We start from the raw sequence: 24,958 nt of genomic DNA, 5'->3' as shown, positions 1-24,958 counted from the left end.
ATCCGTGAACTAAAAGATACAAAAGGTTAGGTTGAGGAAAATAAAAGATAAAGACTCAACAATTGCTGTTAAAATAAATAATCACAGAATATAATATTGCTTAGAACAATTGTGCTTGATAGCGTACAAGAATTGAGAGAGATGGTACTGTAGTGTAATGGTTTCCGATCCCCTCTTTATGGGGTCTTCTCCCCTTTTATACATTCTGATTAAGGGTAAAAATAAGGTAGGTAAATTAATTACATCGTGGATCCCTGTAATTACGCCTTAATGGCCTGAAGTGGTTGAGAAAATCACGTTTGGGCGAGATATCCGGCGACGCTTGGTTATCCGTTACGAGTCCGGCTTCCGACCTTGTGTGTTTCTCCATCCGGTGGTGACTCATATCGAGCTCTGCAACGGTCTCGAAATGACTCGACCTCGGTTGTAGACGTGGCCGTCGTTCTACCTTGCATCCAGGTCGGGTTTGATGGCCCCGACTTGCCCCGGACCGGACCCAACCCGGTCGGGCTCAAGCAAAAAAGGGTATCACCCAATACAGACAAATAAACCATTTTTTTCAAGTTCCCCAAACCAATTTTTGGGTGAAATTTTTTTTCCACTCAAAAAATTTAAAGTTTCTTTTTTCAAATAAAATACATGTCCAAATATAATTTCAAAAATTTATTTTTAAAATTACAATCAAATCTATGTCCAAATGCTAGCTCCTTGATTTTAAAACCTAACAGAATAATTATTTAGGAAAGCAGATTTTGTTTCCTCAAAAGAATGAGCACAAAAAGAGAAAAAGACAACAGAATAATGCTTAATTCCTGCATTGTCCTCTTTTCCTTTCCTTCATTTTGTTCTCCCCAACAAAATTGGCAGCCATAGCGAAAGAAGCAGAATTTGAAGCATTTCGGTCTTTTCTGGGGTCTGCGCCCTTTCCTTGTCTTTCTTTTCGTTTCATTTTTTTAAAATTTTTTTTAACATCCATTAGTTTCAGAGACCAAGATCCCACATAACTACAAACTTGTGCAAATCGTATTTTTATTGATCGCATCAGAATCAGCTGTCATTAATCGGAAGAGCGTTTCACACCCAATCTCAGGTTTACTTTCTATGGTAATTTCACTTTTTACTTGCTGCTTTTTTTTGTTCAAAATAAAGTGCATTTGCTTCTTCTTTTTTTCGCCATCTCTTGTAGAAATTATTGATGAAAAAACTACATTTTTATCTGGGAGTGATTAAATTAGCTAAATACTGAATTGGGTTTTCTGTAAAAGCTGATAGGCTTAGAAGTATTGGTTGATTCATAGGGGATGTGGTGTTTATGCAGTGGCGTACGCTGGATTTTTTTTAAGCTGTGTCACAATTAATACGTGATCGGTGACCCATAGGAGTCAGGGGAGATGATGTGAGAGAGATGAATAGCCTAGTAGAGTTGCAACACGCCAACCGGCCTAAAATTGTAGTCCCAAAGAAGTTTTCTGAATTGAGCTTTTAAAAGTAAACTAAGAATTATAACCGTTCTGCTGCTATAAGGCAGTCTCTGGTCTATTGGTTATAACTTAGATTGTTCTAATTTATTGGGAGATCTGCGTTCGGATCATAGGTAAATTTGCATGTCTTTTAGATAGAATCAAGAAAGGCCAAACACAAAGTATAAGTCACGCAGGCAGGTGGAGAGTCGATCGTGCGACCTTGGTGGGGAGAACTAGATGCTTGACCAGCGGCGCTAAGAATCGATTAGCGTCAAGCGGTGTCACTTTATTAATTGTATATGTTAGATACTTTCGCATACAATCTATCACAAAATATTTAGTAAAACTTCCTGACGAAGCGGTGTCACGTGACACCAATTCGGCCTACGTGCATCCGCCCCTGTGTATATGTTAAGTGTGTGTTCTTGGATTGTTCAAAAAATTCTATAGTTAAGGGATTATGGGTTTAGCAGATTCTGATTTCGTATATTGGATGTTCCCATAATGTGAACAGTGGTGGATTTAGCTTATTAGCTACGGGTTCAATCGAAACCTGTATTTTTGCATAGAACATTGATATTTGAAAATATCACTAAAATCAGTTTCTGAATGTGAACGAATGGACAGACTCTAAACATTTCTGTTTGTTATCATTTTTGTTGGTGCTTCAAATTATTTTCTTCTGCTGAGCCCGCTGATGAGATGCAACATAAAGTTGCTCGATTTGTGACTAGTACAATTTGATTGAAGTGAATGTATGACTTTTATGTAGTTTAATGTCGGGAAGATAATATAGGAACAAGGTATAAATGTGTGTATATATGCCACTTATAACTGTAATGATTGATAATGGTGACTTATCCTTCGTCTTCAGTTTGTTTATTTTGCCAATTGTAACTACAAGTTGTTTGTAGTTTTATTGAAGTACGTAGAACTAAGTGTTTTCTCATAAAAATTATACAATTTCCATTGACGCGACAGTATTGAGCCTGGGGCAATCGTTTTTGCTGGTCTAAGATAGCTACTGTAATTAGTACTAACCAATTTTTGGATTTTGTTTGTTCCCTTGCCTTAGATTGACACATTGTAAAGGGGCTAGCTTTCTTTTATTTATGCAGCTCAACTTTTGTATCCATGCATCTTCTTGATGCTTTTGGTAATATTTGAGCCTGGTGCACTCTTAAGTTCCTAACTTTGAACTTTGGAGAGCGTCTCATTCACCAGAAATGTTCCAATAATGCCCTAATATAGATGCCTTATAGCACTCCTCCAACGTCTTAGTGCCTAATCTTCCCTTTGTCTAGATCATCAAGTTGCCACTTTTACTGGACGGATCCCGATCCTCATTATGTTTTTCAAAATTTTCCTTTTACCCTTTTAAACATAGCTTCTAAGTATGTCTCAATAGCCCCTAGGACTTTGGTCTGGTGGTAGGAGCGCAGCACGTGATGTGTGAGTTAGGCGCACTTTACAGGTTAGAACCCTGCCATTGTTCACCTTACTGACATGGTTGAATCCTTGTTTTAAGCTGCTAGCTCATATGAAATTGCTCCTACGTTAAGTTTCTTGAATTGGTTGAACATGTTCCAGATGCCATTCAGTTGGAATTGCCAATGTCTGAATTCTCTCAATAGCTGCCAGGGCTAAATGATAGTCCTGGTTGTCCACCCTGCTTCAACCGTGGTTAATTAGCGAAGATTTCTAGTGCAACTGGATATGAGCTTAATCTTCTGGAACTACCTAGTGTTTCGGTTTCCCCTTGTGGCTATAATTGTGTGTGAAGAACCTCCAGTGAAATGAATGTTTTTGGGGCGTATTTGTCAGTCCATTTGGTCACAGTGTTCCCTTAAATCCTTAAAAGGTTTAACATGTATCATGGCCTATAGTTCTCTTATTTTTTCAGATTTTATTCCTTGCTTCCTTTGTCAAGATCCTTTCCTATGCCACATGAAACATATGCTGCAGTATACTCTCACCAAGAGTCAAAGGACCGCATTGATGTTATTGCCGTCTACATTTTTTAGCTTATTTACTTTAGATTATACAGTGAAAGTTTATTTGATCGTTTTGCTTAACATTTTAGTTGTCAGGCTGTTAATAACACTTTCCGTGTTCTCTAATATGGTATGGATATAACATATGTCAGCAACTTATCAAAAGAAGATTATAACAGATGCCAGTGGGTGTTCTTTAAATCTTTTGTTGGTCATGCTAGATTCTTTTTTTGTTCTTTTTTGATGATCTAGAAATCCGTCTGAGGCCAATCCTTAGGACCAACCGCAGCCTTTGAAACTTGAGGATAATGGGCCTATCCCTCTACCCTTCTCCACTTAAATACCATGCTTAGCTCTCATGGCGCAGGGCTCAAACTTGTGACCTAAGTCACAATTCCCTCAACCTTTGGCACTTGTACTAAGCGGCAGGTCATGCTGGATTCTCTTGGTGATCTCTCTTTGAAATAACATTGTCAGTTTAGTGATAGACCTTGACATCACTTGAAACACGTTCATGTTGCAACGTGCTGAATTTCTTCTAGCCTTTTATCTGTGGACCAATGTAACTTCTTCAACAATGACCAAGAATACAGATTATTAATAGATACGAAGAAAGAATATATGATAATTTAATTGAAGGCAGAAACTGTAGAGACAAGTGGAATTTGTTGAAAAATTATTTGTGAACAGACCATTGTGGCCAAATATTTTGGAAACACTTAGTGATAATCAGATTTACACTCCATAAACGTCACACGCACACACTCATAAGAAATTTAACCTTAAAGTTCTAAAGTAAGGTAACTCTATAAATGTCATATAGTCAGCACTCCGACCCTAAAATATTTGATGTCTTTCATCATCCTGAATTTTCAATCAACTTTCTTTTGATGATTACTTACGATTTATCTTATTTTCTATTTGTGTGAATTTTCTACCTTTTTTGGTTGGTAATGCTATCAGTCATTCAAGATAGATCTTCAATTTGCTATGATCAATGCTTAAATATTTTGCCTCTACTATATGAATCATCTTTATCAAAACCACTCCATTGAGGCCCCAATACTCATTCAAGATAGATGTTGGAAAAAATTAAACTGCCAGCTCTATCTCCTGAGTTCAGCATTTATAGTAGTTATCTGAGCTTATACTGCTCTTCTGCTTGTGGTTTCCTTGCCAATAGCAATGATTGATGGTGCAATCATAATAGTATAAGATATGGGTACAGTTTACTTCTTCTGGTTGTCAGTGACATCACCGCTGGATATTTCTAAAATATAGTGATAAATCATCCAGCACTATCTTGGGGTTGGCTAGAGGGGCTCATCGAGTTGTGGGGCTGGGATGGGATTCTTTTGAGGTTAAAAGGAGATATAGATAACTTTTAAGTCCATTTGATACCTTTTATTTCATTTGATACTTATGAATTGACACAAAAAGTTTATTTGAGTATAAGGAGGTTATATCATACAATTTGAGAGAAAATTAAAGGTTTTACTCTAGTCCAAAAGCTGAAGATATCAAGAGTACATTTTACCATTTAAGAGGAGTTAGTGATGCAAAATGAAATTGGATGGTGTAAAATGTATTATTCTATCAGATTCAAAAAAGCTTGATATTACAAAATAAAGAGATTTTGTAGCTCGGTATCTTCTTTTTATTTTGTAAATACAATGTGCATTTTAGTGTCTGCAATGTGTTTACCTAGCTTGAAAATTACTCAATAGATAGCGGTGTGGAGTTACTTGAATTAGTGCGTTCGTGATACCTAATGTAAATGGCGATTGGCGAAAGTTGATTAAAAGATTACGTGGCTCCAAACCCTAAGCAAGATTGCATTATTTGTTCTGTTTTCCCTTTTTCATCTCTAACTTGTTGTATAAACTATTAAGATGATTATGATTTAGGATCCCTGAGTGCTGACTGTCATTTAATAATTGTTCACAGATGCTGTGGAATAAAGTTGTATGTTAAAATGGAAGCTAGCATCAGTGGGAGCTCTTCTCCAACCCATCCAAAATGGAGAAAAGTTGTTTATGGTGGGATGCAACCTGGCTTTGGTGACAATCACACAGATGAGTCCTTCCTGGAGGAAATGATCATGAATGCTAATGTTGTCAAAAGAGACTTATTGAAGGTGGTGCTTGACGCAGTTTCAATCTCACAATATCTTTGCATTGTTGCCCTTGTGGTTTTAGTTTGGACCTACACCCTCAGAAATACCTTGAATGAAAAATATCTCTTACTCTTGAATGTCAGCCTTCTTGGTTCGAGTTTCTTTATTCTGCTCTTAACTGCGGACATGATACCCTTTAATCTCCTCCTCAATTATCTCCTAAAGAATACCTTCTTCATAACTGCCTTATATATGTTGTCTCCTATCTACCATACACTTACTAGGTCCATAAGCTCGAATTCTATATGGGCACTCACAGCTTCCCTTCTCATACTCCATCTCTTCCTTCACAATTACTCAGGGTCCACCGTAAAGGCTCCTGGAGCTTTAGAAAATCCAACCCTGACAAGCAATATATCTCTGAATGCGTCAATCGTGGCTTCACTTTTGATTTCTTCTCGCCTTCCATCGAGGCTTCATGTCTTTGCTATCGTTCTATTCTCATTGCAAGTTTTCCTCTTTGCTCCTTTAGTCACATATTGTGTCAAGAAGCGTTCTTTTAAGCTGCATATTTGCTTTTCCCTTCAGTTACTAGTTCTAACGCTAATTTTCACTTACCAGTTGCATAAGCTGCTTTTCATTTTGCTTTTGGGAATTTTTGTCTTCGTCAATTTGGTTTGTCCTTACTGGCTGATAAGGATTCAAGAGTACAAGTTTGAGATTAATGGCCCCTGGGATGAGGCTAAGCTCTGTTTTAACATTACAGAATGAACAGGTTATATTGTTAAGCATCCCCTTTGTATTCAAATCTCCTGGATACTCTTGGATATGTAACTCATATAAGTTTTCACTTCATTAAGCTGTTTGTCTCTTTTAGGTTATTGATTTAACTAGTCATGTATTGTAGCTATTAGGGGGGTGTTCATCGGTCGATTTGGCATGGCTTTGAAATATTTTGTTTCAGTATTTTCAGTTTTTGTTTCAAGCCTAAGAGCACTAAAATAAAGTTGAACTCGTAAGGTAAATACTCAATTTGAAACAGACGGAGTATCAACTATATTCACTTTACGAAGTTTGATTGTAAGTTATATGCACTGGCACTAGAGGAACCGCAAAATCGCACCAAACCGATTAGAAAACTTGATTAGGTTTGGTTTGACTTGGTTTGGTATTGAGTAAAAAACCGAACCAAACCGAAATATAGAAATATTTGGGATCCTATCATGTGTTAACCTTCAAACCGTACATTAATGAAAAATTATTGTTAGACGACAAAGAAAATAACTATCATTTGTTACTAAAAAAATTCTCCCATTAGAATATTTTAATAGATTATATGTTTGTCAATTTTTTCAATATTTACTAAACATATTTCACTTATCAAAACTATATCTAACTTTAACAAAGTAAGATCGAAATAATATTTATGTAATAAGAAAAAACCCGAAAATCCAAAATACCCGATAAAGCTGAACCAATCCCAATCCAAACCGATATAGTTGGCTTGGTTTGATTTTGATAAAAACCGAACTAACCTGATCCATGTACACCCCTAACTGGCAGTAAATAATTTTTACGCTATCAAGTGATCTTTACATGTTGTAGGCTTATAGCCTATAATTTGTTTTATTTTTGAGGTACAAATTCAATTTTAATGAAAAGTTACCTATAAATATTTTTGGATGACTTGATAATATAAAGTTTCTTCACAATGCCGATATATATATACGAAATTTGAATTAAAAGATAATTTTGAATTTATAGATAAAGTTCTAAAATTCGAATTTAAATTAAAAATAAAATTTATCTTTTTTTATCATGTTATCATACTTAATTCGGTTAATGATCATATGCAATCATGTTAGGAACTTTTGTTATTTTTTCTAATTATTTAAATACTACTTCGCCTCTAGCAAAAACTACTCCATATAACTATAAAACTCTTTCACATTTAAAATCCTATAAGTATAGTTCTTTGAAACACTGTAGCTAGATTTGAATAAGACGAAATTCTTTTAAAATAAATGTAATATATAGGGCACACATCTACGTTTATCTAAATAACAAAAAAGAGTTTACAAAACCAAATAAAAGTTTACTTACATATATAATAAAGTAAACATACATGCCGGAGAAAGAAACATCAGTCGATATTAAAAAAAAAAGTTGTTTCTTTTTTCTTCTTGAAGAATATTTGTTTGAAGAGTCAATTTGCATAAATGGACATCAAACAAATAACGTAACTTTGGCTATACAATTGCTATCATTAAGTTCAATTTAGCATATTCAAGGAATTGAACGGTATAAGCTGGAACCCCTTCATTTAGTTGTAGTCAAGCCAGTATTGCAAGGGTATAATATTCTTTTCGTTGAAGAATATTAGTTTTTAATCATTAGATTATGTGAAAGGTTTTTTTTTCCAAACTCAGCAAGAGATAAATTGGTTTCTAATTGATAGTTTCTATAGCGACTTTTAAGTGTAACAAAGAGTATATATAAAAAAAAAATGGTATGACGTGAAATATTTTTTTAAAAATGTAAACAAATTATTTCGAAAAAACTCTTTACTTTTTTTTTTTAATTCAAAGATAATAAAAAGATAAGATATTTTTTAACATTAGTAGAGAGTTTTAAAATTATTATAATAGAAGTTATATCACGGATAAACTCAAAAAACCAAAATCTTATGAAATATTTACATAATATCCGGCCATATTTATTGTTTACTTTTTATAGCTAATATAAATAGATGATATACCGACAAAACACGATTACACACATGTTATATATGGATTATATATAAATTACACATTCAATTTTTTAATTTAAGTGGTCGGGAGAGCACCTATTTAGGCTGATTAGATAAAGCCAAAAGAAAAATATGAAATAATTTCAACCAAAGACTAAAAATTTAATTAAAGTTCATATGTAGATAATTTTTTTTAAAACTCATCCTTTTATAGTGAAATAAATTAATTTCTTGTAACAAAAGAAATAATGACATAAAAAACAAGATAAAAGAAAATAAATATTGAAAATAATGTTAAAAAGATCTAAATACTAGAAATAAAAGATGACAACAAATTTCTTTTTATGTTTCATCTTAGTTGAGTATAAAAAAATTTGAAAGTTAGTCTCAACTATTTCAAATATATTTTTTTCAACTCAAATACATAGATTATAAGATAAGGATATCTTCGAATATTTTTTTAATTTACATTATGTGTCGTTTTTAAAAAATCACTATTACTAACAAACTGATATGATATTCAAATTTGAATTGGAATGCAATTTGAGTAGTTTGCGTTAAGGTTAAGCCAAGTATGGTGTCGAAAAATAAACTACTTGATAATTTTAAGACAATATATGCAATATTTTATAATAATAATCAACTAATTTAACATTTTGATTCAAAGAACAAATTTTTTGTATATATAGAGTATTAAAAATTCAAATTCTGGGGCTAGAGATTTCGATAAACTTAAAGTGGAGTCATACTGAAATAAATCCAGCCAAAAAATTATTTAAATTTTTAGATAGCCGATTAAAGTAAATTTTAAATTAAGGATAATGTCTTCACTTGCATCATTATAAAGATAATCATTATTATAATATATATAAAGTTTTAGAAATTGAAATTTCAAAATAAAAATATTTTTTGAAAGATAAAATCATACCAAATAAGAGTTCAAGTCGTAGTATAAGAGTCACGTCATAATCAAAGAATCGTTTATATCGTGTCAACCTTTGTGCTTTGCCATAAGTATGAGTTATTATTTTACTTTGTGGCTATTTTTAGGTTCCAATGACACATAATGAGAATAGTGCAAAAATAAAATTATCACTACGAGAATTGAGAAATTGTTAGTCTTTTTCATGTGGTGTTTCTTAATTAATATCTGACGATNTATATATATATATATATATATATATATATATATATATATATATATATATATATATATATATATATATATGTATAAAGTTTTAGAAATTGAAATTCCAAAATAGAAATAATTTTTGAAAGATAAAATCATACCAAATAAGAGTTCAAGTCGTAGTATAAGAGTCACATCATAATCAAAGAATCGCTTATATCGTGTCAACCTTTGTGCTTTGCCATAAATATGAGTTATTATTTCATTTTGTGGTTATTTTTAGGTTCCAATGACACCTATGAGAATAGTGCAAAAATAAAATTATTACTACGAGAATTAAGAAAATGTTAGTCTTTTTTCATGTAGTGTTTCTTAATTAATATCTGACGATTATCTATAATTATTTTGGAAGGTTTAAATTTTATGGTTATTTACATATAATTCAAATAACTCAGATATTTAACATGGTTAAGGTCAAATACCAAAATGGAGTAAAAATATTCACTAGCTAAAAGAATTTTTTATATTTTTAGATAGCCAACTAAAATGAGTTTTGAATTAAGAATAATATTTTCAATTACATTATTATAAAAATAATTATTATTGAAAAACAATGTTTTAGAAACTAAAATTTTAAGAAAGAAATATTTTTTAAAAGATATCAACACACCAAATAAGAGTTCAAGTAGTGGTAAAAGAGTTAAGTCTTGTCCAAAGAGTCATTCATTGTCTTAACATTTAATTGTTTTGCCATAAATATGAGTTATTATTTTGTTTCCTGACTATTTTTAGGATCCAATGACACCGGCAAGAATGGTATCAAAAAAGAAAATTAGAAGAAATGGTTAATTTTTTTCATGTAAGTTAATATCCAATGATTATCTATTTTTACTGAGAAAGTATAAATTTTAAGATAATTTACATACAATCCATATAACTTAAGTATTTGACATGATTAGTGTCCGCGCATCCGCGAGGGTACTAATACTAGTGAGTAATAAATACTGTGGGCATAACAGGAAAAAAAATTTGTCATTCTCTTGATATGCGTAAAGTGACAAGTAAAAATGAAAATCTATTTCTAGTATACATGTCAAGTAAAAATGAACGGATGAAGTAGTTGATACGTATATAAAAGAAGTTGGTACTAATTATTTATTAAGGTTTTAAAACATAATATATATAATAATTAAAATACACAATGTGAAGCATCTTCGAGGAATATAATTGGACATATTCTTCTCCAAAGGCCAATAAGAGAATAAGGGCATATTCTCATAATAATGCTTTTAGAAAGAAAGAAGTGTGAATCGAAATTAGAGCTAAAGTTTAGTGGTTAAAATAATAAGTCATAATTACATTTTGCATTTAATTGTAAGGTTTTAATATTTCAGAAATTCAGAAAACCATTTCGATTATTAGGGAGAAATTCAAAAATAGTCAGATTTACAAATGGTCATTCAAAAATAGCCACAATTTCAAAAGTAATCAAAATTTAGTCACTTTTCATGTAAAGATACTGAACGAAAATATTGTTCAAAATCCGAAAAATACTCCAGCATAATATACTGGAGTTCCAGCATAAATATACTAGAACTCCAGTATATTATACTGGCGTTCCACTATAATATACTGGACTTCCAGCATAATATACTGGAGTTCCAGTATAATATACCGGTTCAGCATAATATGCTGGAAGTTCATACACAGGTGCTCCAATCTCCAGTATATTATGCTGGAACTTTTCGCGTGTTGGAGTTGCAGCATAATATGCTGGAAATTCATACACAGGTGCACCGATCTCCAGTATATTATGCTGGAACTTTCCGTGTTGCAGCAAAATAGTGGTTATTTTTCAATGACTTTGCAAACGCTGGCTATTTTTGAATGACCAGTCCGAAAACTGGCTAGCCAATGTGATTATTATTACTACCAACTGAAAGGCCTATTAGATTAGTGAAATTGGTTAAACTAGCACGGGCTAGCCAGTTTTCGGACTGGTCATTCAAAAATAGCCAGCGTTTGCCAAGTCATTGAAAAATAGCCACTATTTTGCTGCAACAGAGACTGGTCCAGCATATTATACTGGAGTTCGGTGCACCTGTGTATGAACTTCCAGCATATTATGCTGGATCGGTATACTTTGCTGGCTCCAGTATGATATACTGGAGTTCCAGCAAAGTATACTGGAACTCCAGTATATTATGCTGGAGTATTTCCCGGATTTGAACAGTGTTTTCGTTCAGATTTATCTTTACATGAAAAGTGGCTAAATTTCGATGACTTTTGAAACTATGGCTATATTTGAATGATCACTTGTAAATCTGGCTATTTCTGAATTTCTCCCGTGAAATTGTGACCTTCCTCTTTTCTATTCATGGGTTTACTCTTAATCCAAAGGAAAAGAAATATAAAAAGTAACGATGAAAACGTGCGTGTGTGTGATTATTTGCCAGCAAACTAGAAAATCTATCTTCATTTTTGTGACCTGGATTTCATGCCTTTTGTTCGTTAACAATTTAACTGGTTGCTATAGCAATAAACATATCATAATCCATCTAACAAGAATTTACACAATTAGTGCCTCCGCTCACTTTTACTTGTCCAGTATTTTAAAAATAGATTTTCACTTTTACTTGTCACTTTTAACAAGAGAAGACAATTCCTTTTTTTTAATACCCACAATATTAATTATTCTTTTCAAAGTATTTTCTTAAATCCATTAAAAATATGTATCAATTATAATGGGTATCGTGGTAAATTATGTATTTTACTTATTATTTTTTAATGGGTGTATAAAGTTTATAGTGAATAAATAAAAGTGAACGGAAGAAATAATAAATTGATTAAATTTCACTTTAATATTACTAACATTCAAAATTGGCCAACCTAACTCTAGGCACAGAGGAAGGGCTATGGTCCAGGTTGGACTGAGAAATTAAATTCCTTAAACAGAAATGCAAGATAAGACACATTTTTTATTTTTCCAAGGAAAGTTCTGTGTTGCCCTCATGTTTGATCCGATCAACGGTCTACAATTTCTTCCTTCACGTTCATCATAAGATCCGACGGTCTAAAAAGACGCGCCGAAATAAGCTAGGGTTATTTCGTATTATAATTTTCCTCACCAGAACCAAACCAAGTCTTTTGATAAACACCGCTTCTCTCTCTCTCTCCCTGACACTCTCTCTAGAACCTTCTCTTTCTCTTTGCAGAAACAGTCACAGAAAATGGTGAAGGGTCCTGGACTTTACTCCGATATCGGCAAAAAAGCTAGAGGTATTTCTCTTTTCTCATGTTTGGTTTTCATTTCATTTCGTACTGGGCAAAATGTTTTTTGATAAAATCATTTTCATTATTTAGTAACCAAACAATACTCGTGTGTGTTGGTAATTTGATCGATATTTATGTTTTGGTTGTTGTTGTTTAGATCTTCTGTACAGGGACTATGTCAGTGACCATAAGTTCACCGTCACTACCTATAGCTCAACCGGAGTGGTCAGTTTTTTTTTCTCTCCATATGTATATGTTTTATCTATAGTGTATTATTCGGGTTTAATGCTATGAGTTTATCATTCTATGTTTTTGCTTATTGTTCATTCGTGCTTGCGTTTTGGTGTGAAATATGTAGTCGTGACAAATTTTACTAGTATACAGGAAAGTAGAAGAATATGGTTTGTGGGGTGGGGGGGTGGGGTGGGGGTGGGTAATTGTAACAATTTTGGTCTTATGCAGCTCGTAGCAAGATATGGAAAGGAAACTACTTACTTTAGGAAATGAGGAATGAGATGTTATTTAATTCACATTTTCTCTGTATTGGTAATTATTTTATTTTTTTATCACGGTGGTGGCGGACCAACTTGTGCACCTTGACTATTTGCTGGGTACCTGCTACCTTCCATCATCACATGTACCGGGCAGCTTTGCTCAACAAGGTTTAGGCAGATAGGAAAAACTCACCTAGTATTTATTACTAACTTCCAGCAGAGTCTGTAATTCTTGGGATGGATTTCCATGGTGTTGCCTAACAGTGGATGTATGTAGTGGATGGCTCACATTGTTTAGCAATACTCTCTTGTTATTGAAATTGTTGTGACCAGTTAAGAGTATGTCGCTAAAGTCTCTCTCTCACATTTCAGGCTATTACCTCATCTGGTCTGAAGAAAGGTGAATTATTCTTAGCGGATGTTAACACCCAGCTGAAGAACAAAAATGTTACCACTGATGTAAAAGTGGACACCAATTCCAATGTGAGTTTGAGAATACTTTCTTACCTTTTATTGCCTTTTTCCTTCTCATTTTCAGCTTGATTACTGGCATCTAATATTAGTTTACCTATGTTTAGTAACTTCTAGTATTTTTAACTGGGGATACTTTTTTGAATTTATATGCTTTGGAGATGTTAGGTGGCAACATGTCTGGTTGTGTGAGCCATATTGATCTGGTCACACTTTGTTCAGACTTGATCACTTGATCAAACCTTCCCTTTAGAATATAACCCAAGAAATCTGGAAAACTAAAAGTAAAACTGAAGGAGTCCGCTGAAGTATTAATTTGGTTACTGTGTTATCTTCTTCCTTCTTGCTGTCTGATTCAATGCAAGTCCATGGAGTCGATACCTTTCTCCTTGCGTATTGAAAGAATGTGTTTGTTAGATTAATTGGCGTGTACGAGTTATTTTCACACTTGCAATTAACAATGTTAATATGCTGTCCAACAATTACAAGGTAATAATTGAGAAGTTAGGACATCCACTCTATCACAATCTGCCATAGTTTCTTAAATGGCAAGTCTTTTTCTAACTTTAACTCTTTTCGCAAAGGTTTGAAAAAAGATCTATCCTTAGTAAGTGTCTTATGTTGCTCGTTTGCGTGCTCTCCTCCATTTTGCTGTTGGATCTCTCCCGCAGACTGTCTTTTATCCGCTTAATAGCATCTCGGACATTAACATTTTCACTGGTGTTGTTTATGGTTATGTGCCGAGTTCCTTTATATAAGCCCCCCCGTCCAGCATATTATACTGGAGTTCGGTGCACCTGTGTATGAACTTCCAGCATATTATGCTGAAACTNAATTTTCTACTTCGGTGTTGGTTTATTGGTTATGTTGCCGAGTCCGTTTATTACTAAGTAACCCACCCACCCCCCCCCCCTCCTCTCTCTCTCTCTCTGATTTGTGAGGTTTCCCTTTAAAAGATGTGGATTTTTTTCTGATTTATAAGAGTGAATTTATTTTTCTGAGGATGGTAAGACTTTTGTGAACTGAAGCACAAAATTTGTGCCAAAATACATGCAAATCAGTTCTTTTACATAACTGTTGGAAGCTGAGGAAATCTAACATCCTATCTGCTGTACTAACATCTTCTAGTCTACACCGAAAAGCCAAAAAAGATATATATATTTCTCTATTCCAATGTATGTATACTTTCATATTTGCTCCCAAACATCGTTGATTCCTTTCCATCCAAATCACCCACCATATGCAGGGAGGAACTTAATAAAACTGATTGAGTAAATTTTAAAAGCGAATTTGTCAATCTTTAGAGTGATTATATATCTTGTAGAGTTAGAGTTCAAAGTAGACATTATGATATTGGTAGGGATTGAATGAAGCGAGATGCAAATACCTCCAAATGCAAACTTTTAGTAACAGAAGACTGAATGGTCAAGTATGACAATCAAAATAAATGAGTTTTCTGGTAGTCAATAACAAATGAGTTTCACAACCAAAGTCAAAGGACAGTCAATTGGGGGGAGGAGTAATATGTGTTTGAGTTATCTAACTTGTTCTTCCCTCTTCCCTTCCCTCTACACTCTCACAAAAAGTTCTCCGTCTTCTTTCTTTGGTTTTGATTTTGAGACATTGATCGGGAAATTGACAAGTTCAAGCTTCTTTTGTCCTAACTGAGTTGGAGCACAGCCCGACACTGTGCTAATTAATTTGGATTGAATGATGCAGGTCTACACTACCATCACTGTTGATGAACCTGCACCGGGACTCAAGACAATCGTCAGCTTTGTATTACCAGATCAGAAATCTGGAAAGGTACCTTTGCTTTTAACAATATTTCTCTGCAGTTGGTTGGTAGTTTAGAATTGCGTGATTCCTAAGCAAAATAAGTATGTTACAGGTAGAGCTCCAATACTTGCATGAGTATGCTGGGATCAGTACTGGCATTGGACTTACAGCAAGTCCTCTTGTCAACTTCTCTGGCGTTGCTGGCAACAATACTGTTGCTTTGGGCACTGATCTATCATTTGACACTGCCTCGGGCAATTTCACAAAATGCAATGCTGGTCTGAGTTTTTCCACTTCTGATCTGATTGCTTCCTTAGCACTGTAAGTATTTGTGTGCCTCCTTGTACATATGTATTTGTTAGATTCTTCGTTGAACAAAGTCTGTCTTTTAGCCATTCATTCTCTTTCTTTTTGTCAAATGCTGGTCTGAGTTTTTCCACTTCTGTTCTGATTGCTTCCTTAGCACTGTAAGTATTTGTGTGCCTCCTTGTACATATGTATTTGTTAGATTCTTCATTGAACAAAGTCTGTCTTTTAGCCATTCATTCTCTTTCTTTTTGTCAAATGATTTCCTTGTAACGTCTTGTTTTTCTGTCTTTCTACAAGAAACTCTTTTGGGATTTGAATTATTTCAGCCCGACTAATATTGATGAGATGCTATTTTGAAACAAATTGAGGGCTGTATAATTGCATTAAATGTCTCTTGGATTTTGAGGAAATTGACTTGGGGACCAACATGTTCTATCATTGTCTTTGTTGTTTTCTAATCTTGGATTTTTTTTGGACTAAGCAATAATTTTATACAGGAATGACAAGGGTGATACCCTTAGTGCTTCCTACTACCACACTGTGAAGCCGGTGACAAATACAGCTGTTGGAGCAGAGTTGACTCACAGCTTCTCAAGCAACGAGAACACGCTGACCATCGGGACACAGCATTTGTTGGACCCATTGACCACGGTGAAGGCTCGGGTTAACAGCTATGGTAAGGCAAGTGCTCTGATCCGACACGAGTGGCGACCAAAATCCCTTTTCACAATATCTGGTGAAGTGGACACCAGGGCAATTGAAAAGAGCGCCAAGATTGGGTTGGCTGTAGCCCTCAAGCCATGAGTCTGTTACGACCTTACAGAGAAGTGAGTGAAGCAGGGTTGTTTTGTATGGTCCAGAGTAATAAATTAGATAGACTTGTTTCAGCACATTGTCCTTCTGCACCAGTAAGATTAACCTTCAACTGGTAATGCAAACTCATGAATTTTTGCTTATATCCATCTCAAATGTCGATTGAGGGACTGGTTTTTGACTTAACTTGGCTTCATCATTCATGCAATTGATTAATCTTTATTTGTTCATTATTTAATGGTATGAACAGTTTTCCCTTATGTTGTTGGAGTTCAGTGATGGCACAGAGGAGCTCTCCAGTAAGAGCTCTTCTTTTCTTAGTCCTTATCAGGAAAGGAAGTTTTAGACTGAGACCTTTTTGATTGGTGCTAGTTGCTTGGCCATCTACTGAGCGAGATCACTGACATATATGGTTGCTATTAAAGGAGATCTTGTGAAGCACACTGCATCTATTGTGGATGCCTGTTAGCTTTGTTAGTCTTGGTTGGTGGAAAATCAACTAATCAATAAAGTTTACATCTACGATGCCCACTTGGCTACAATTGCATAAAAGAGCTCACTGATCACTGAAGTATATAATATAGTGCATATATTCTGCCAGTGCCCCCAGCTCCTCTCTATACCAACATCACTTCAAGAAAATGAAGTAAAATCCCAGGTTGTTCATATACTTCTCAAGTGCACCTATTTTCCACACCCTCCTTGAAATTATCAAATACTTTGTACAAGTGTTTAAGAAAATAGCCTGCTATGTGTAGCTGGAGAATGTGCACACAATTAGTTCTCCCACCTTTCCTTTTCTAACACAATACATGGAGAAGGTGATTTGGAAAATACCCTCTCTCTTCAATAGCTATCCTTTGTCTTCCTTGCAGAAATTTCAAGGCAGTTGGATGATTCCTAATCTTCCAAGTTTAGATGTACAAAAAGAAACCATCAACTCTGCATCGTAGCCTAGATGTTTTTCCTTGAAGCAAACTGTTCATTTACATCTGCTCTGAAAGTCTCATCCTCTGGCTTATGAGGAATGAAGACAGTAGATGAATTAGAAGAGGCACTTATCTCCTTCATTGTGTCAAAGTATTGGGTAATCAAAATCATATCCATGATATCCTTGGATGATGCACCTGGAACACTATTTGAGAAACCGAGTACACTTTCTTTGAGCCCTTCGACAATAGCTTGACGTTGACGAGCAATGCCAAGCCCTGCTAAATACTTTGATTCTGCTTCAGCCTCTGCTTGCTTTATCTGCAGAATCTTCTCTCCTTCTGCCTTCTCGTATGCAGCTTCTCTCAATCTTGAAGCTGGTTTTCATGAATTATCGTTTCACATTAGAAGAGCAAAGGAGACATGGTCCAATATGCAAAGCTAGAATTGAAAACATGATCCCCATGGTCCAAAACTTGTAACTTTTTAACTTTGTAGAACTGTTTTGACTCTTTGCTAGAGGAGTTAATGCCAAGATGTGATACAAAGACAAAACATAGCAACCACGTATTCCTCGTTGGAAACCAAAAAGTGGTTGTAGTCCAAAGGAAAAACTAAAGACGGATTGTAATTCAGTGGTAAAAAGTACAGATTTCCAATTTTCCCCAAGAATATTATGAAGCAATATTTCCAGATCACTTGAACTTGGACAAGCTCACAGCTAGAGAAAATTTTACTTTTATTTAAGGGATAAAAAAGTAAGCCAGTGAATTTTAAAGATAATGATACCTGCATTAATCTCATTCATTGAACTTTTCACGTGATCATCTAGTTCAACATCTACAATAAGAGTCTGAACTATCTCATATCCATAAAGAGACATTGCCTATGTAATTCCCGAAGGAAAATCAGATAAGAGACTGAATTTAGTTTCTTGACTTCTATTTGTTTGCTTAAGAGTTGCAGTATCGATATAAAGAAATACCTTTGCGAGTTGCTTCGCCACTGTTTTGGCTATCTCGGTTTTGTGTTCAAAAACATTATCCAGTTCCAATGTTGGCACAGTTGCCCTAATAACTGACAAACAGTACCAAACACGAAGACAATATAAGGTATGGATAAGTAAACATGTCATCATTATCATCTCTACAATATGGACAGGAGGTAAAGCAAAATCTAACTAGTGATATTCAATATATAAATGATCACAGTCCGACTCCCAGCTAAGGCTGTTCGTTCGGATCGGATATCCGAAATCCGAACCGATCCATTCAATTTCAGATTTCGGATTGTGTTTACTAAAATTTCGGATTTCCGATCGGATTCGCATTGGTATATTTTAATCCGATCGTATCCAAAATCCGAAATTATTAGGGCATGTATAAATACTATACTTTAATTTCGGTAGTGAGTACTTCCTTTACATCTTCCTCCAAGCTATTATAAAGACTTGAATAGATGATGGAAAATACTGTGTGTATTATTGAATGCCTCAATGAGTTTAAATACAAGTTACAGTAACCATCTTTGTAGAGTTCTATTGTGACGACCCAAAGGGTCATCACCTGTTTCCTCATTCATTCTGTGCTTCCAAGGCCTTGAAAACCTCATTTTTACTTGCCTCGATTTGCGTGCACAGTCCGGGCGCGTAGCCGGAAAAGCTTTTATGTTGAAATATGTGAATTCTGTGAAAAATTTGAAGAATTTTGATATTAATATGTTTAAGGTTGACTTCGGTCAATATTTTTGGTAAACGGACCCGGACTCGAGATTGGACGGTCCCGGAAGGTCCGTAGAAAAATATGGGACTCGGGCATGTGCCCGGAGTCGAATTCCGAGGTCTAGAGCCCGAGAAATGAATTTTTCTGTGAAATTGTTTTTCTGAAATTATTAAGGAAAATGGAAATGAAAATTGATTAAAAGACCGTGGTATCGGGCTCGTATTTTGGTTCCGACGCCCGGTACAAGCCTTAAATATGTGTTAAGCGCTTTCTGTAAAGTTTGGTCGAAATCGGACGTCGTTTGACGTGTTTCGGACCTAAATATCTAAAGTTTGAAGTTTATGAAGTTTGAAAGGAAAATGATGATTTTGAGGCTTCATCCAATGATTTTGAGGTTATTTTGGCGATTTGATCGCTCGAGTAAGTTCGTAAGATGTTATTGAGTTAGGGTGTGTGATTGGTTAGGAGCCCCGAGGGCTCGGGAGTGTTTTCGGAGGTGTTCGGGGTGGTTTTGGACTTAGGATGATATCAGATTTTCTGCAATTTTTACACAGGGATTTCCTTCTTCGCGATCGCGCTCTTCCCCACGCGATCGCATAGCACTGAGTCGTCTTCCTTCGCGATCGCTTGGACCCCCAGTAGTTCTTCTACGCGATCGCGTAACCCTCCACGCGATCGCGATGACCAGTCAATGGTACCCTTCGCGATCGCATCCCTATTTCCGCGATCGCATAGGGCAATTTTGCCCAGCGAATTTTTAAGTTAAAAACAGAACCAGTGACGGGATTTCTTCATTCTTTTCACACGGGCTCTCCTCTTAAACCCTCCATAGACGAAATTCAAGCTCTCCTTCCTCCATAACTCTTTGGGTAAGTAATCTTAACATCTTTCCCTCATTAGTTCTTCATCTAATTACTAAATTCCTAGCCCTAGATCATGAAATCAAAGTAGAAATTAAGGGTTTTGGGTAGAGTAGGTTTTTGAGAATTTTGGGTGATTCAACCTCAACTTGGGGTCGAATCTTCAAACAAATTACATATTTGGATTCGTGGGGTTATGGGTGATCGGTTTTGGTCCGAGCCTCGAGTTTGGACCATGTGGGCCCGGTGTCTAATTTTGGTATTTTTGGAAGAATGCTAGAAAATTCATATCTAGGCTATGGGATGTTGCCATTGAGTCTTTATTGATATTATTAAATTAATCATGCCTAGATATCACGGTTTCGGAGTCGGATTGTAGAGGAAAGGCGGTCTTTGAAGGTTGATTGCTATTCTTGGGACCGAGGTAAGTGTTTGGTTTAACCCTAGCTTGAGGGAATAGGAGTTGAGTCTTGTTGCTAATTGCTATGTGATCGAGTACGATGTATAGGCATGGTGACGAGTATCTATACGTTGGTGTCTAGCATGACCGTGAGTCCTTATAATGTGATTATCATGATTTGGTTGTGAACTCCGTTTTTATTGGAGGATTTCTAGTTGTTGTGAATAACATGTGAACGGTAATAGGATCATTTGATTCCTGGAGCATTGGCTCGAATTGTGATACGAATATTGAAAGTATACGAAATGACTTGATTCTTTGGAGCGTTGGCTCAAAATAGTAAAGTGAATTATAAGATAAGGAAAGTAAGAAAGAGAAAGCGTTGTTGATTATTCCCTTGTCGGGACGTTTGGTTGAACTTGTTGGATTCTTTCCCTTGCCGGGATGGTTGTCAAATATTTGCTTATTTTGTGCCCCTTGATTGTGACTGTTGTTTGGGGAGTCGGACTGTACCATGATATTGAGGATCGGGTTGCACGCCGCAACAATGATATTGAGGATCGGGTTGCACGCCGCAACAATAATGTGTGAGGATCGGGTTGCGCGCCGCAACAATGATATATATAATGAGGGTCGGGTTGCACGCCGCAACAATGATATTGTGGAGCGGGTTGCACGCCGCAACAATGATATTGTGGAGCGGGTTGCACGCCGCAACAATGGTAATTATGGAGCGGGTTGCACGCCGCAACAATTGTTGAGGCTATGTGTTTACATTTGAGTATTGATTCCTTGTTCACTGTGAACCTAAGTTGCTTTAGTTGTTACTCTGGATTATTGTTATTATTGTAACTCCCCATAGCATGTTTCCCCTCCCATGTTGGTAATCGCTTTGTATTCGTTTTCCGCGGTATATCTATAACTGCACAGGTTTATGTGGTGTCCAGTCTAGCCTCGTCACTACTTCGCCGGGGTTAGGCTAGACACTTACCAGCACATGGGGTCGGTTGTGCTGATGCTACACTTCTGTGCATTTTTGCACAGGTCCAGGTTTTGAGGAACAGCAGCAACAGTAGTTCGGAAGCAGGCGATTCATATTCACGAGACTGAGGTAGCCTTGCAGGCGTCCGCAGGCCCGGCGTCTCTTCTCATTGTTTTCTTTTAGACTGTTGCCTCCTTGTTTCGAGACAGACAATTGTTATATTTCTTTCAGACTTTTGTATTTAGTTTATTCTTAGTGGTTCGTGAGTAATGTGACACCAAATCTTGGGTAGAGGTTGTTTTTGACTATTCCGCATTTTAAATTCATCATTTTAAGACAGACTTCCGCTATTGTTCTTATTAGACTTTATGTTCTATATTGATGTTATAAACTGTTAAAGATAATTGCTAGTGATGGAAAGGTAATTAAGTTGGCTTGCCTAGCTACCACGAGTAGGCGCCATCACGACTCTGATGGTGGAAAATCCGGGTCGTGACATCTATGTAAACCTGATAACTGATGAATCCTATCTAAATCAAAGGGATAACTCTAAATGCCTAACTATAATATCATCTATTCTAGAAGATAAATGCAATCTAATCTAAAGAGATAAATACTAAAAACAAACTGATAACTATAACAAGAACTGGTGATCCAATAGCTATTACCTTTACAATTGCTGGATTTAGCTATATTGGCTCCATAGTACTCTCATAATTGCATAAACATAAATTTTTCTTAATGTATTGCCTCTTTTACAAAGAAAATATACATATTAGTTTGCAACTTTGAGGCATAATAATTCGATCTGATCCAAACTTTAAAATCCTATCCGATCCGATCTGATATAATTCTGATCGGATTAGGATTGCATTTTCTAGAATGCGAAATCCGAATCCGAAATGTGCTAAATCCGATCTGATCCGATCCATGCACAACCCTACTCCCAGCAAATACAAAAAGAAGTTAGGTGATTTCTTTTCATTTGTTAAATTTTGGTGATAGAATTATTCTGTACTTGTGATAGTGGAAGCTAGCAGATAGCACATACTAGAATAGTACGATAGTGCATTTGTCCGATACAAAAAATTTGGAAGAAGCAATCCTGAAAATTTTAGACGTAGATGACCTAAAGTACTACAATAATAATAAAGTCTGAAATTTACTTCACTTGGAAGTTTTTAGAAGGAAAAAAAATACAAATACAAAACATAGTTATTGAGGGTGTTTTTTTTGCACAAACACAAAAAAGAAAAGATCAATTATCCTTTTGGCAGATATTGCAAAAGGAAAACACAGCTAGAAAAATTTTGTTGGTGGAGACATGATACAATATATAGAAATTACGAACAAACAGGTCATGTTAGAGAGATATGCAAGTTTAAAGAAGCTCAATACAATCCTCACGCACAAACAACATAAGTAGTAATTGAGGAGGAGCTATTTTTTTAGATTGCAGCAACTGAAGCAAAGGAGGAGCGTTGAAGATTTACTTCAGCTACTGTTGCATTTTTTTTTTAAATTTATGATAATGGACAGGCATAATGTTTGCATCTCACCATCAAAGACATATGCTTTAATCTGCTCTTTTGTGTTACTTAGCTTATAGAAGGCATCTGCTGCCTCATTTGCCAAGGCTCTGTACTGGATTGAAGCAACCAGAGTCAGAAAAACATTATTCTGAAAATACAGCTTTTATAAGAAACAACTAATCAAAAACATTCCCTTGACAAGATAGTTGCAATTCAAACTACCAAGAATACTGCAAAATTTGACTAGAAAAACCTTGAATCTCGAGGAGAGAGTATTCAAGAAGTAAAACACCAGAAACCTTTGCCCAAGAGGAAAAAAGAGAGACAAATATGCAATTAGAAAAACCTTAGTCTTGGATTCACAGCGAATGTCAAGTTGCTGTACTCTGAGAGAAAAATAACCAGCTAATTGGCTTCCAAAACACCATGGCATGAAGTGACAACCTGGACCAACAACATCTTCATACTTCCCATAATTTTCCTTTATAGCAACTGTGGATTGATCCACTTGAACACAACCCAAAGCTTGCCCCATAACTTCAATCATCAGAAGAAATAAACATTACTAGTATTTAGAACATATAGAAAGGATATACTTGAGATAAAATTAACATCAGAATTTTGGTTTATTCACACATGTCAACATCTTAACCGTACATGTGAAGGTCAAGATTCACAAAGGGTACATCTTCAAGAAAATATTAAACAAAACAAAAAAAATGGTAAAATTAATGCGAAAGTTGAGATCTTTTCTAAGCCAATAACTAGTCAACTACTTTTGGATTAAATGAACATACAGAAAAAAGTCATTTTCAGCAATAAGTTGGCCATTTTGTTATCATTCTTCAGTGTAATGCTGTATTCTGGGCCGGGCCCAAATGGGCCTAACGGGCCAGGCCGAGCTCTGGCGGTCCTGGGCCAAACGGCCCCAAAGGATGGAACCGGCCTGTTGTGGGCCTAAGCCCACATGGTCCCGGGCTAAATGGGCCGGGCCCACGGGCCTAAGTGGTCCGGGCTATTTTTTTTTTGAAACTTTTTTATCTAAGACATTTTCTTGTAAATTTTATATATATATATANGACGCCGTGGGACGGAGTCGGTACCGGAATGCCTAAGATTTGTTCGAGAAATCAAATACGACCTAAGTAACCATAGTCACTGCCCCGCCATGACAAAGTATATTTTTTGGCATTTTATGGCAATTAAACTGGAATTCCTCCAGTCGTGCTTGTATTTTCTCCTGCCATGGCCCAAGCCCGACGCCGTGGGACGAAGCCGGAACTGTATTGCCTAATATTTGTCCGGGACATCCAATACGACCTAAGGAACCATAGTCACCACCCTTCCATGACAAAATTACATTTTTTGGCATATTACGGCAATTAAAATGGAATTCCGCCCGTCGTGCCTGTATTTTCGCCTGTGGCCCAAGCCTAATGTTGTGGGACGGAGCCGAAACCGAATCGTCTAATATTTGTCCGGTACGTCAAATATGACCTAAGGAACCATATTCACCGCCGCGCCATTACCGAATTACATTTTTTGGCATTTTACGCCAATTAAACTGGAATTCCGCCGTTGTGCCCGTATTTTCGCCTGCCATTGCCCAGGCCCCACGCCGTGGGACGTTGCCAGAACCGGATCGCCTAATATTTTTTCGGGACATCAAATACGACCTGAGGAACCATAGTCACCACCCCGCCATAACCAAATTAAATTTTTTGGCATTTTATGGCAATTAAACTAGAATTCCGCCAGTCGTGCCAGTATTTTTGCCTGCCATGGCCCAAGGCCGACGCCGCAGGATGGAGCCGGAACCGAATCGCCTAATATTTGTCCGGTACACCAAATACGACCTGAGGAACCATAGTCACCGCCCTGCCATGACCAAATTATATTTTTTGGCATTTAATGGCAATTAAACTGGAATTCCGCTAGTCATG

The 24,958-nt window shown here is 35.8% G+C and overlaps 3 protein-coding genes across 5 annotated transcripts; 2 read left to right on the top strand and 1 right to left on the bottom strand.

The window, feature by feature from the left end:
* Positions 762-6,455, top strand: LOC109224944 (phosphatidylinositol N-acetylglucosaminyltransferase subunit C-like). Of its 3 annotated transcripts, XM_019389517.1 has the most exons (3): positions 762-913; positions 986-1,104; positions 5,405-6,455. In XM_019389517.1, exon 3 carries the CDS (start codon positions 5,433-5,435, stop codon positions 6,342-6,344), a length of 912 nt encoding a protein of 303 aa, XP_019245062.1. In that variant the 5' UTR covers positions 762-913; positions 986-1,104; positions 5,405-5,432; the 3' UTR covers positions 6,345-6,455. The 3 variants fall into 3 exon arrangements, with proteins under 3 accessions (XP_019245062.1, XP_019245063.1, XP_019245061.1); XM_019389518.1 differs by having other exon boundaries at positions 762-1,090; XM_019389516.1 differs by having other exon boundaries at positions 762-1,104.
* Positions 12,582-16,776, top strand: LOC109224942 (mitochondrial outer membrane protein porin of 36 kDa). The gene is made up of 6 exons (XM_019389514.1): positions 12,582-12,730; positions 12,882-12,949; positions 13,591-13,701; positions 15,409-15,495; positions 15,581-15,789; positions 16,275-16,776. Exons 1-6 carry the CDS (start codon positions 12,682-12,684, stop codon positions 16,579-16,581), a joined length of 831 nt encoding a protein of 276 aa, XP_019245059.1. The 5' UTR covers positions 12,582-12,681; the 3' UTR covers positions 16,582-16,776.
* Positions 16,631-23,550, bottom strand: LOC109224943 (hypersensitive-induced response protein 2-like). Its single transcript, XM_019389515.1, has 5 exons — positions 23,362-23,550; positions 23,043-23,163; positions 18,506-18,597; positions 18,310-18,406; positions 16,631-17,897 (listed from the first exon to the last, which is right to left on the bottom strand). The coding sequence occupies exons 1-5, from the start codon at positions 23,548-23,550 to the stop codon at positions 17,545-17,547; spliced, it is 852 nt and encodes a 283-aa protein (XP_019245060.1). The 3' UTR covers positions 16,631-17,544.

Source organism: Nicotiana attenuata, chromosome 4 (genome assembly GCF_001879085.1).
Source record: "Nicotiana attenuata strain UT chromosome 4, NIATTr2, whole genome shotgun sequence".
In the NCBI taxonomy this organism is placed as follows: domain Eukaryota; kingdom Viridiplantae; phylum Streptophyta; class Magnoliopsida; order Solanales; family Solanaceae; genus Nicotiana; species Nicotiana attenuata.
The sequence above is the reverse complement of the archived record's forward strand: the minus strand, read 5'-3'. Positions and strand labels throughout refer to the sequence as shown.

Coding starts and splice junctions, on each gene's coding strand:
- LOC109224943 (XM_019389515.1), bottom strand. CDS start 23,550: ATGGGGCAAGCTTTGGGTTGTGTTCAAGTGGATCAATCCACAGTTGCT. Junction 18,598..23,042: donor TAAAGCATATGTCTTTGATG/GTGAGATGCAAA, acceptor ACTGTTTGTCAG/TTATTAGGGCAACTGTGCCA. Junction 17,898..18,309: donor AATGAATGAGATTAATGCAG/GTATCATTATCT, acceptor CATGAAAACCAG/CTTCAAGATTGAGAGAAGCT.
- LOC109224942 (XM_019389514.1), top strand. CDS start 12,682: ATGGTGAAGGGTCCTGGACTTTACTCCGATATCGGCAAAAAAGCTAGA. Junction 12,731..12,881: donor TATCGGCAAAAAAGCTAGAG/GTATTTCTCTTT, acceptor GTTGTTGTTTAG/ATCTTCTGTACAGGGACTAT. Junction 13,702..15,408: donor AAGTGGACACCAATTCCAAT/GTGAGTTTGAGA, acceptor TGAATGATGCAG/GTCTACACTACCATCACTGT.
- LOC109224944 (XM_019389517.1), top strand. CDS start 5,433: ATGGAAGCTAGCATCAGTGGGAGCTCTTCTCCAACCCATCCAAAATGG.